Source organism: Cryptotermes secundus, unplaced genomic scaffold, assembly GCF_002891405.2.
Source record: "Cryptotermes secundus unplaced genomic scaffold, Csec_1.0 scaffold1115, whole genome shotgun sequence".
In the NCBI taxonomy this organism is placed as follows: Eukaryota; Metazoa; Arthropoda; class Insecta; order Blattodea; family Kalotermitidae; genus Cryptotermes; species Cryptotermes secundus.
The window spans coordinates 874,191-888,214 of record NW_019733848.1 but is presented as its reverse complement, the minus strand read 5'-3'; the positions used below and the strand labels follow the sequence as shown (position 1 = coordinate 888,214).

Sequence of the window (14,024 nt, the reverse complement as noted above, 5' to 3'; positions counted from 1 at the left end):
GTAACTTAGTGACGGATGAGAATGTTGATCTGCTTGCAGATTCTCACAACATTTTGAATAGGTGGAGGAACTACTTCTCTCAGTTACTGAATGTACATAGGGCCAGTGATGTTAGGAGACAGAAATGCACACAGCTGAGCCGTTAGTGCCTGATCCCAACCCTTTTGAGGTTGAAATTGCTATTGCAAAATTGAAACGGTATAAATCGCCAGGTAGTAATAAAATTCCGGCAGAACTTATTCAAGCAGGAGGCGAACTACGTGTATCACGGTCTAAGATCCTTAAGCTAATTAATTCTTCTTGGAATAGGTATAAATTGCCTTATCAGTGGAAGGAATCTATTATTGTGCCAGTTCACAAAAAGGGTGATAAAACTGACTGTAGTAATTATCGGGGGATATCACTGCTATCAACTTCATACAGAATTTTATTCAATATTCTTCTCTCAAAGTTAAGTCCATGAAAGTAAAAAAGTAAAGCTAGCCTTTTACCAGGCCGTTAAGGCCCATAGGGTTATGAGACATTGAGGTCGCACATTATCTAGACAATCGGTTCAAAGATGGCGATAAGGTTGTCAGCCTTACGCACGGGCCGCCCTTTACTTCCAAGAATATTATTTAATTAATTCCTGGTACTCATTTCTGTTAGATGCTGAGTGAACCCCAGGGCCATAGTGTGGCTGGAAGGAATAGGCCAATTGAAAAAAAGTCTAATGACCTCATCGGGACTCGAACCCGCGACCTTCCGGGTTGTAGCATAGCCGCGGTTAAGTCCATGCATAAATGAAATTATTGGGGATCATGAGTGTGGGTTTCGACGTAACAGACCAACTAATATTGGAGAAAAAATGGGAGTACGAAGCGACAGTACATCAGCTATTCATAGACTTCAAGAAAGCCTATGATTCAGTTAGGAGGGAAGAATTGTACAATATTCTCACAGAGACTGGGGTACCCATGAAATTACTTAGGCTGATCAAAATGTGTTTAAAACTAAACCTATGTAAAGTCCGTATATGTAAACATTTGTCTGATAAATTTTCCTATCCAGAAAGGTCTAAAAGAATGAGATTCCTTTCATATTTGCTTTAGAATATGTCATTAGTAAGGTCCAGGAAAGACCGCGCCATAGCTCAAGCGGTTAGCCGCTGGCTTCCCATCGCGGCGGTACTGGTCCAAGCCCGGGTCTCCTCATGTGGGTTTTGTGGTGGACTAAGTGGCGCTGGGATAGGTTTCCTCTGATAGTCTTTATTCCACCAATTGCTCCACAATTACTCTCATCTATCATCTAGGGCTGGTACATTAAGACAGTAATGGCCACAGTACCGAGTGGAATCAGTCTCATCCCAGTAAGAACAAAAGAGGTCCAGGAAAACTATTTTGGACTCGAATTAAATGGGACATGTCGGCTACTGGTCTACGCTGATGATATCAATCTAAAAAAACCATAAAGAAAAAGCACATAAACTTTAGCTGATGCTGCATTTCACGGCACTGTACTGTCAGGATAATTACTACGAAACTTTCCTATATAGAAAGATACCGTGTCAGAATGATTCTGTTGAATACTGTCAAATATTGGAAATCTAGCGGTGCTGAAGGTGTATTCCATGGAGACAAGCCAGCGAGCTTAGCGTTCAGAAGTGGACCTGCATGGGCCGGTGTAAGCATAAATTGCGTTTATTGAATCTCTATGGTTATTGAACTTAGTTGCAATGAATTGGCCCAACCGACAACAAGGGGATGTGTGTACATTTTCGTTGATTGCAGTTATTTCAAGTTCATCGATTTGGTTTAATTATTTACTATAAAATAAAATTATTGTGAAAGCAAATCTGTTAAATTTTGCCTTAATTTTTTAATTTCACGCTAGAGCTTTGTGTTCAATATCACTTGTATTCTCTGGCTACGTACTGAAGCCTTCATCACGTGCCTAGTGAAACCCAATAAGTAAATACGAGTAATTTTGCACCATTGAAGATAAATCCCGCATGACTGGCACTTTTGGCGGAAGTGAACTGCGTAATATGGCATGTCTGCTTAAAGCAAGGATTGTTGAAGCCAAAGGAGACAGCCATTTTTATGGAAGGACTATGCAAACACGCCCGTTGCTAGGCAATTACTCTGTACACGTCACATGGCGGCAGCCACGCAAGCAGCAACAGAAAAGTTGTTGGAAGAGGTGTTTTCTGTGCGTTAGTCTTGAGACAATATCACGTAGACTAACGGGAAAATGAACGAGTCCTTAACGCCTGTCCCACCCGGGAACACGCGGCGGACGCTCAGCCATTGAAATTGGAACGCCTGCAGAACAGAGCATTCCGCGCTGTTAGATGCTCACCAGTCCGCGAGTTGCACGTGGCTTTCAAAATTCCTCACCGGTACGAGTATATAACTCAATTATGCAGGACAAGGGCAGAAGCAATCCTAAACCATGTAAATCGAAATGTATGTGCTACTGGACAAGTAGAAGCCAAACACAAGAAGTTTAAGACACTTAAACTTGGAAGCGGTCAGACCTACGACCGTTCAGCTGACTACCTGCAGTTTCAGTGTAGTTGCATAAGATAAGGAATAACCTGCTGCACAAGCCTGCATTGACAGGAAATCTCAGTATAAACGTTACTCATTGCAGTGCAGTGACACAGAGCCCACAGTGATCTGGACGCCGTGACAGCGCGGATATACCCGTGCCGAAACTGCGGTGCAACAAACGTAGCGCCTACATAGACACACCGACCCCTGTACAGTGCAGTGCAGTGACACAGAGTCCACAGTGACCTGGACGCCGAGACAGTGCGGATATACCCGTGCCGAAACTGCAGTGCAACAAACGTAGCGCCTAGATAGACACACCGACCCCTGTACAGTGCAGTGCAGTGCAGTGACACACAGAGAGCCCACATTGACCTGGACGCCGTGACAGCGCGGATATACTAGTGCTGAAACTGCGGTGCAACAAACGCAGCGCCTACATAGAGAGGCCGACCCCTGTACAGTGCAGTGCAGTGACACAGAGCCCACAGTGACCTGGTCACCGTGACAGCGCGGATATACCTGTACCGAAACTGCGGTGCAACAAACGTAGCGCCTACATAGACATACTGTTGTGCCCTGGCACTAGATACTAGATATATTTTTGTATTATCATTAATTTTAGTTCATTTGTAATAAAATGGAAAGAACAGTCACAGGATGATGAACCGGAAGTTGAATGAGATCAGACGAATGAGTGTGTGGCATCCGGTAGGCAGCCATTTTATGATGCATCGGTTAGAGAATTACGCGCGTACACAAGTGACCATATATGGGCAAGTTTTGAAACGGCAAGAGACGAACGCCAATGGGAAAAGACTATTCTAGGGCGGTTCCACGCGTGGGTAGTACTCGCGCTTCGCTAGAGACGTATAAAAGCCCCAGACGCGAGTGCTGAAGAGAGGCTTCTGGGCGTAGTTGTTGCTACCGAACTCTGTGACAATGCCAACAATGAAGGGACCAGAAAGAGTCGCCATTCTGTGTCTACTCTGCTGTTCAAGTGAGTACTTGCCTCTTTTCGGGTCACTGTCAGTGGTAAACTAACACACTCAGAATTGTGAACTGAAGGACTGATTTGAGTAGGACTCCATGATGATGAGGCGATAGGCCAAAGAATGAACATTCTGTACTTGTAGTTTTAGTCAGATTTATTTTCATGTTATAAGTTAGGTATCAGAGAGAGAGTGTTGAAGTAATACATCCTCTATGTGTTTTGTACCTGTGTGTTTCATTTTTCCTGGTATCTCCCGAGCCCGGTAAGAGCTATCCACGAGCCCATTAGGGGTCGGCGCTACCCCAACCCCTTGGGGCACAACAATACCGACCCCTGTACAGTACAGTGCAGTACAGTGCAGTAACCCACAGAGCCCACAATGATCTGGACGCCGTGACAGCGCTGATATACTCGTGCTGAAACTGCGGTGCAACAAAAGTAGCGCCTACGTAGAAACCCCGACCCCTGTATAGTGCGGTGCAGGGCAGTACAGTGACACAGAGCCCCAGTGACCTTGACGCCGTAACAGCGCGGATATACTCGTGCTGAAACTGCGGTGCAACAAACGTAGCGCCTACACAGAAAGATTGACCCCTACCTCATCCAAGAGGAGACTCTATTTCGAAACACGTACATGTCTAGGAGGGAACGAAAATCTTGGCCATGAATCTCGACGAGACTGAAGCTAGGAATGACTGTGCTGGAGAAGGTAAGGAGGAATTTAACCAACCGACCGAAGCGAACCAGCCTTGAAACGGCGGTTAGCGCGTTTAGTTCTTGAACCGTAAGAAAGATTGGAACAACCCTTGTGAGGAGATATAACCAGGAAAATACTAGTTGCGTCATGAGATAGAACGTCAGCCACCAGGGACCGTAGCAGTGGAACACGAAAGCTGACAATCTATGGCGTTAGGATCCGTTACCAGGCGGCAACCGGTAAAAAAAAACATAGGACTGAGAAGACTCAGTGCGTCACGTTGCGAATAGCAGTTTGTGTGAATTAGCGATAGTGTTATAGCTACTTGTAGTTACGGTCTGTAAGTGGTCACTAAATTTAATTACAAATACAAACAGTGTCTATAGTCAATCAAATGACAATATATTGTTATGTAAGGTGCCATAATTTTTGACCCGACTTACTTTGTGATCATTTGGGCAGACTTTCCAAGCTAACAACTAATCCTCATTGACTACACCCGAGTGAAATTACGTGAAGGAAAGACCTGAATAGTACTTCTTAGGGACGAGTGTGATAGGATATATTTAGTCACGATTTTGTATGGAAGAGTATTACATTGTATTAATCCGATAGATGTCCACCGATATTTCCGAGGAACATACTAGTAAAATTTGTTCACTCTTCGGCCCTAAATACGGAGGCAATACGTTCCTTCGAAACGTCCGTGGATTTCTATCTATTTACACTTTGTTATATCTCACCAAGATAGCCCTCTTTATGATCGTCGCTACGATAACCTCGAACCCAGAGTTTCCATGTTGCTTCAGTGTGTCAATCCTGAATTTTCCCAACACAGAACCCTTTTGTAATTCTTCAATAATTCTACGCACTTTTATCTACACGAGAAAGTCGGAAAGAGATGAGACAACTTAACTCTGTTCTTTCATCACATGACTCACATGCGAATACCTGAGGTTTCGATTTCAAAATCACCTATCACCAAGTTTCTGGTGCCTTTCTTTCGTACTTCTGTATTCTGAAAATTGTTATAGTTCATATACATCCAAAATAAACGCAACCTAAGCAAAGCTGCATTAATAATGTAGAATATAACTTATTCACTTAGGAGAGATCGGTACAATGTGGATGCAATAGGACCAACCCTAAACGTTGCCCAACTGTAAGAAAACTTATAAGGGTCCCCACTTANAGGCAGCTGCAAAGTGTCGGTCCCCGAAACGGTCCTCTAGTGCCTGAAACGGTCCTCTAGTGCCTGAAGAGTTTCCTCATAAGTTGTATTTGTCGGGATGCCTGGCAGTATTTCCGCCGCCCGACCCTTCAGGGCAGTAATCAGGTATGTCGATTTCTCCTTATCCGTCCAGTGGTTGTGCTCTGCCACGGTCTCGAATTGTCGCCTGAACACACTCCACGTTGAATTCCCGTTGAATGTCGGGGGCTGAGCTGTGCTTGCGACGATCGTTGCTGTATTTCTCCGCTCGGCCTTCATTTGTACTATGTCCAACCGTGCCTGGAACTCCCGTTTGGTTTCCTCAATTGCTGCACAGGTTTTCGTCAGTTCTTCCTGGAGATTTCGTTTGTCGTGTTCAACGACCGCCAAAATGTTTTCAACTCTATGTTGGATTTTATCATCCAATTCGCCTCTCATAGATTGCATTGCGTAGTTGCCAGGTTACGGGGCTCGGCTATCTTCGGCTCCGCTCGTGACGTCACCGCGCGTTGCGCATTGCGGGGTGATTACTCGCCTATTACCGCGAGCGTTACGTTACCGCTGAGGGGTGGGAGGGGAGCGCTGACTCACCCACCGCGTCACTGCTGGTGTGGGGGGGCTCAGATTTCTCAACATGTCACATTATTTATACAAAACATTATCAAACCTGCATCATTATAGCCTTCACAAGAGAACACCACTAGTCCTTATCCTAAGCCAGCTAAGTTCGATTTTAATATTATATTCCAGGTCTTCCCTTGCTTGCTACATGTCCGGTCCATCTTAAACTCCTTGATTTGATTATACTACTAATACTTGGGCCAGAGTACAAGTTTCGAACGTCGTCATTATGTAATGTTTTCAAGCCTGAAAACCAAACGTACGTCCTCCAGCACAGCTGCCTTGATGACGTGTCCGTCGAGACTGGTCCTCCGACGGTACAGCCCCAAGCTGGGCCACTTCCTGTGAGAGCCCGGACGCCAGTCCCCGAAATGCCGGATCTGCAGGGGTAGTTCTGGTCTTACACGGTACACCTCTCTGAGCTGTGTCACCTTGCCACCCCACTGCACCACCAGCAGCTCGCAGTCGAATGGAATTTCGAGGTTCGAGAGCTCGAACTTGGGAGGCATGAACACAAGCCATCTGGCACCCGAGAACCTGCCTGCAGCTGACACCTGTCGGACACAGTGTGACTTAGAGAGAATTGTGCGTGCGGGCCGCATTTCACGCCATAAAAAGCTTAGCGTTCAGCAAGGATATCCCGAATGGATAGAGTTAGCAATGTTGGGAGTGAAGAAAGTCCTATTACAGGAAACAGAAGAGGAGCAGTTAGGTTGGTGCGGCCACTTCATGTGAATGGAGGACTGCAGATTTGCTAAACAGATTGCAGAATGTAACCCACAGGGAGAAGGGAGGCGTGGTAGACAAGTGAGTGCATGGAAGGCTGGGATTAGGGACGGCAAGCAAAGCAGATACTTCATGTGCAATATTATATTTCTGGACATTATCCATCATCTTGTCTTTATCTAAAAACCGTCCTGTTTATTTTTCAAAACACAACGTTTCGGAGACTGGATTCTGTCTCCGTCTTCAGGTAAAACCTACTCAGTTGAGCCCAATCGATAGAGCTAGTCCCTATCTCCGGAAACCTGCATCAGCTTCAAGAAGGGGCACATAAATCAAACACAGCACAAACCATCTGCGCTAGGTAAGAAAATACACAATTATTGAAGTTCCATACAAATGAGGCCCTCGAATGAAATCATTGCCGGAGGGAAGCAAACTCATTGTGGTACCAACACAAGAAAAACAAACAGTTTCCACTCCAACTACACTTGACAGCGCTGTAGTCTCTTGATTTCGGCTGTGATGACAGGGGTCCAGACGGGAGAGATATCCACACTGGCTTGACTGATTGGATGTTCCAGCAGAGACATGTTGGCTGATTCCTTGTATTTCCTGCATGTGGTGCTGGGCTCGGTCTGCAAGACCTTCGCTTTATTCCAACATATTTTGTGGCCTTCTTCGTGTGCATGTTGGGCTAATTTTGACTTTTCAAGCAAACCCTGCGTCAGTTATATTTGCGTTCCTTAATGCGTATTTCTAAAGTTCTGCTTGTTTTGCTGATGTAACATCTGCCAGTCGCATGGGATGCTGTACACACACTGCTTCGAAGGCTGGCCCTCTGATCTACGAGTATTTATTAGCTACTTCGTGCATCAAGATAGTTCTGGAGAATAAAAATATATCAATGGCTTGAGGAAAACTGTGTATTGACAGAAAAATTTATGTACTCATTTATTTGTTTATTTGACTTATTTAACGACGCTGTCAGTGGCACAGGTATTTGGCTTCGAAAGAAAAGGCAATGATTGAAAAATGGATTTCAAAAATGTGAGAGAAAATGGCCATGTCCTTATTTGAGGTACTCCTTTCTATACCTGGAGAGATCGAGGAATACCACAGACCTAAATGCCTAAGCAATACAAGTTACTTTCCTTGTGAGAGAGTTTAGTTCTTAAATATATATCAATTACTCGAAATATATGACCTATAAGACCCACATAAATAATTATAAATGCATTAATAAATACAATATGAAGGAAGTCTGAATTTTCCAGCATCCATGAAACAACTGGGCTCTACAGAATAGGCTGGGGAGATTACGTGTTGAAAATGCCATGCTTCATGTGATCTCAGTCACTCAATTAGATCTTTCTAAGGGGCCAAATTCAGTAGGCGTCTTCCTTTCTCACCTGAAGACGGAAACAGATCCAGTTTCCGAAACGTCGTGTTCTGTATTACCTAGAATTACGGACAATGGAAAAGTCCCAAAACCCAGTAATTCTGTGTGTCATCCACCATCGTCAGAACCCTTTAGAATCTGATGCTTTTATCCATGTGTTTCTGTGTAGGGGGAAATAAAGGCAGGTGAGTGCAACTGAGAACAGTGAGCCCGTACCCCGTACCTGGGAGTACTGAAGGCAGGACATGGCAAAGTTCTTCCTGTGCACAATTAATTAAGCGCCATATCATGAGGTGTAGGAAGGCGGCTGGTACCCATTGCATAGGAGGATTGGTGGGCCCCAGAACTCGTCTGGATGGGTGCGGAAGAGGAAATCGTTCCTTTATACTACCTCCATTACTGGGGCAAGCGGTAGCATAGTTGGTTGAGGCACTTGCTACAAGCCTGGAGGTCGCGGGTTCAATTTCTATTCTAAAACAACGAGATGTTTTATCGCCACAACTTTTCAATTTTCTTTTAGAATATGCCATCAGGGAGTTCCAGGGAAACCAGGTGGGACTGAAATTAAACGAGACATATCAGCTGTTGTTCTATGCCCATGATGTGAATCTACTGGGTGATAATGGAGATACCATAAAGAAAAACACACAAACTTTAACTGACACAAGTAAAGAGACTGGTCTAGAAGAAAACACAAAGAAAACTAAGTATATGTTGCTGTCTTGTCACCAAAATTCAGGCAAAATCATGATATAAAGACAGGAAACAGATGTTTTGAAAATGTGGCACGGTTCAGATATTTGGGAAGGACTATAACAGATCAAAATCTGATTCAGAAGGCAATTAAGAGGAGATTGAACTCGGGTAATGCTCGCTACCATTCAGACCAGAACCTTTTGTCTTCTTGTCTGCTGTCCAAAAACATAAAAATTAGAATATACAAAACTATAATTTTGCCTGTGGTTCTGTATGGGAGTGAAACTTGGTCTCTGACATTAAGGGAGGAACACAGACTGAGGGTGTTTGAGAACAGGGTGTTGAGGAGAATATTTGGACCCAAGAGAGATGAAGTGACAGGAGGTTGGAGAAAACTGCATAATGAGGAGCTTCATAACTTGTACTGTTCTCCAAGTATAATTAGAATGATCAAGTCAAGGAGGATGAGGTGGGCAGGGCATGTAGCCCGGATGGGGGTGAAAAGGAATGCATATAGGATATTGGTGGGAAAGCCTGAAGGAAAGAGACCACTGGTAAGACCAAGGCGTATGTGGGTGGACAATATTAAAATGGATCTTAGAGAGTTAGGATGGTATGGTATTGATTGGATTGATCTGGCTCAGGATAAGGACCAGTGGAGGGCTCTTGTTAACATAGTAATGAACCTTCGGGTTCCATAAAATGCTGGGAAATTCTTGAGAAGCTGCAGAATTGGCGGCTCTTCCAGAAGGGCTGAGCTCCATAAATAAGTAATGAGGTCATTGGATTTTTCAACTGACCTACTACTTCCAGCCGCACTATGGTCCTGGAGTCAATTCAACCTCTAACTTAAATGAGTATCAGGGATCTTCCTGGTGGTAAAGTGCGGCCGGCTCTTAAGGCTGACAAACTCACCGCCATATGAGCCGATTGTCTAGAAAATGTGGGAGCCTCGACGTCTCACAACCTTTTGGGCCTCCACGGCCTATTACAGGGACAGCTTTGTAAGCCCCCACCGCCGTGGGAGCCTCGGGGCTCGCGTACCTCACCTGGCTTAATGTCTGCTGATCCCTGTTCAGTACGACGTAGAGAAGATTTACACACGACCCGGAGGCTTGAAGCAGTAACTGCCGAGTGTGAAGAACGCCTATACTCAAGAGGCCGGCCGCTGCCCTCCACACTGACATCAGCTCCTTGTCTGCAAAAAAGCGCACTCACACAAAATGGTGTACAGAAGAGAGAAATGCCACCCACAAACAAGCATTCTTACACGTGTGGCAGTCCTGAGTTCGAAACTGTGTCATCTGAAAAATAAATGTATAACCTACCTCATTGTTTTTTTTTTTAATTGTTTCATTTTTGGTCCGTTACACTATCAATCACAAAGTTAATAGAAAGTCCGTCCAGTGTAACAATTTGTAGGTCACTTCTTTATCACTTCTGCCTTACATGTTTCGGTTTAATATAACCATCATCAGAGGCACATAGTACAATCATGAAAACACTGTCGTTGTTAAAATGTACACAGTTATGTTTGCTGCGTTGACACTGCTACAGTATATCGACATGTAAAAACACAACACTTGCTAGGATTGTTGAATGCATTAACAATTCTCACATCCCATCCGAAAATTCCCTCAAGTTAAAAATGTCAATGTTANACCACAAGGTAAGCAAGGATCAAATACAACACTAACAAAAAATATTAAAAAAAATAAATATATAATAATATATAAAAACCTAATGTAATACAATATCTTTGCAGCCATACAACATCAAGCTGACATCTCCCATCTTCGGGATGAATCAACAAGAAGGAGCCTAACATTTTATATGAAATGTTTTAAATTTTTGAATATTTTAACATTGACATTTTTAACTTGAGGGAATTTTCGGTTGGGATGTGAGAATTGTTAATGCATTCAACAATCCTAGCAAGTGTTGTGTTTTTACATGTCGATATACTGTAGCAGTGTCAACGCAGCAAACATAACTGTGTACATTTTAACAACGACAGTGTTTTCATGATTGTACTATGTGCCTCTGATGATGGTTATATTAAACCGAAACATGTAAGGCAGAAGTGATAAAGAAGTGACCTACAAATTGTTACACTGGACGGACTTTCTATTAACTTTACCTCACTGTTTTGATCTTTTAGGGCGTAGTGGTCAGCAAACCACCCCAGCTACAATAATGAAAATATCTGAATTTTGCCCCCCAGAATATATTTATAGTTTTCGAATGATCCTCATTACAGTCATGGAGTGGCCTTTGTGATGGAGGCTCAGTGAGATTTCTGTGACAGAGAAACTCAATTTTTGAACACGAAGTAGATTCATTTTACACTTCGGCGAGGAAACAAGGAAAAGATGAAAAGACACATAATATCAGGCGATGAAAGAAAGTAAGAGGAGGGGTTATAGCTAAAGGAAATAGCGAAGCAGTGACATAGAACTGAACTGACAGACTATGAGGCATGAAGGCATTTCTTTCTTCGTGACAACGGCCATGAGCTCCTGGATCCCACAGGAGCAGGACGTTTCTTGAAGAGCTTTCTAAATATCCACTGATCAAGGAATCTTGAGCCATCGACTGGGGCTAAACCTGCGTTACTTTGTATATTAAGATAATGTCAGTACAGAAATAAATATAGCCTCAAAGGCTGTACCAATAAAGAATGAATAGTTCAGTTCATTTTCCATTATTTACGTGCTGAACCGGCAGCTGCTGCATTCGGTTCGTCTGAATTCAGGTCAGTTCTTATTTATTTACGGGCTCAATTAACAGCTCAAGGGCAAGTTACAAAGTGAGCACGAGTAAGGAAACGCACAAACAAAATACATAAACAAGACAACTTACATAACTTGAATAATAATAATAACCTTAACAAATCCCAGGTTAGACCTGAACTGAGAAAAAGAAATTTATACTTTTAAAATGAATAAAATAGAAAAAGCTAAAGCTATCATTGTATCAAGCCGTGGTCGCCCATAGGATTGCGGGGCGTCCAGGTTCTCATATTTTCTCTAGAGAGTTGGCTCACAAATGGCGGTGAGGTTGTCAGCCTTGCGCGTCGGCCGCCCTTTACCCCTATGAAGATTCCCGGTACTCATTTCTGTTAGAAGCTGAGTCGACTCCAGGGTCATAGTGCGGCTGGAAGGATTAGGTCAATTGAAAAATCTAATAACCTCATCGGGAGTCGAACCCGTGATCTTCCGACTTGTAGCATAGTCCCTCAACCAACTACGCTACCGAGTGCTCCAAAATTAATAAGATTGTTACTTTAATGATTGGAAGAACTATGGCTAACAGATAATATGACAGCAACAAATAATTCATGTTTTAAATATATGAATATATACACGTAATAATATAATTCTTTATAATAGTTATTATTATCATTATTATTAAACGAAAATGGATCGCCTGAAATGAGAAATTTCTAACGGAGTAACTAAGGAGTACGTAATGCAGGCAGATCAACAAGAAGTTTGCGCTTGGGCATTTGGCCAAATATTCACCAGCGTCTGTGAATTTCGAAGGTTCATCGCCTCCTTCATAAAAGCCCACTGCCAGAACTATCCTGAACCAAACAAACTAATCTCACTCGTGTACCCTTCCTCCTCCCAAAGGAACGCATTCCTCGAGGTAAAGGAAAGTCCCCCTTGCTTAGACTCAATTAAGCATCAGGCCTTGAATTTTATGGGGACGAACAGCGTTAGCTCGAGGCATTCTTAACATCTGCATTAGATAGATGTGATTCCATTCAGAACCGTGAAAATAGTTCCCGGTACACTTGGGAGAAAGTGCTGGATAAGTTTCAGGTCTTGGGCTGTGACGCATTTCCTGTCCCTGATGAAAGTTCCTTGGTCGTCCGGCCCACAGACATGTCTCCAACGGGACTCAGCTATCCTGGCCCCCATTCCGACCCAAATGTGATACTGTCCCCATCTCACCTTCCTCCCCGTGTGACTCTAGCAACCCCATTCTTCAGTTGCTCCCTCCTGTTCTCTTCTGAACACCCATAAGTATGTCTTTCCCGTTAAGTGATGATACAAAACAAGAGGTAAGATTTGCATTGCAAGAGAGCGCATAGTGCCCAACGTGATCAGCCTGGTTCGTGTCGGTTGCTGGGCGGACATGAACTTCCCAGACAATATGCCGCTTCCAGCTTCAGGGCCGACTTGGTTCATCAGGGAGTTGAAAGAGCGGTGGTCATGACACCCAAGGAAAGGGGGCAAAAAGAAGGAATCCAGGGAATATTTCTGGCTACGTCTTCGCATTGGCTAGGACCGCGTTCCTTTCATTCACCCCTTCTCCTTGGAACTCATGACCCCCCCCCCTTGTAAGGTCCCAACATGGTCTAGCAAATTCAAACAGCAAAATTTCTTATGAGTGACAACAGTTCCTGGATTAAGTGCGAATCTGCAGACGATCAAAAAAGGGTCAGATGCCTTGATATATTGTGACGCATCGACCCACTGCTTGGCAACGGCTCAGTATACACTCTTCAGCGAACACGCAAGAATGGATGTTATGTTCTCTGTGGACCATTATGCAGCTCGTTGCTGGGTAACACAACAATTCTGACAAGAGAAGAGGTGTTCTCTATATGGTCCGTGAAGCTAGATATAATTACAGAATTAGCATTGGAGAACTGGGACCCCCGTGTGGAGGCGGGGTCGAATACCTCCACCGTGACCCTGCCAGTCGTAGGAGTCGACGAAAAGGAAAGTCCCAAATCTGAGACAGTAAAATATTGTCGCGAGTCCCAACGGACTCAGACAAGAGAATGACTTCACTGGCAAGGACCAGCAGCATATACCAAAGACAGACCCGTCGTCTCGTCAGAGAGGTCGCCCCACAAAAACAAGACCGTAAATGCCAAAGAGTAATAAATATCTGGTCATGAGCCCCAGATGAGGCTGGGCACCAAGACTTACTGACTGACTGGACGTCAGTCGCAATGTGACTCAGTTCGAGGTGATTGAACAAGAAATGGCAAGCAGATTTCATAGTGACTTGAAGTGATAGTTCCTCTTATGAATCTGTCGCCAGGAGACGGAGAGCTTGTGACGTGGGCAGATTAGCGGCAGCGCTATAATTGCTTGTGAATAAGAGAGAGTGTAATCGAAGTGCAAAGT

General features: G+C 44.0%; 1 protein-coding gene across 1 annotated transcript in view; it reads right to left on the bottom strand.

The window, feature by feature from the left end:
* LOC111868303 (glutamate receptor) overlaps positions 1-12,867 on the bottom strand; it is a 33,183-nt gene extending 20,316 nt beyond the window's left edge. The window contains exons 1-3 of the mRNA XM_023858841.2: positions 12,837-12,867; positions 9,927-10,075; positions 6,320-6,610 (exon numbers count right to left, since the gene is read on the bottom strand). Coding sequence (XP_023714609.1) covers positions 6,320-6,610; positions 9,927-10,075; positions 12,837-12,867 — 471 coding nt within the window. The remainder of the gene's footprint in view (positions 1-6,319; positions 6,611-9,926; positions 10,076-12,836) is intronic.
* Positions 12,868-14,024: the final 1,157 nt, after the last annotated feature.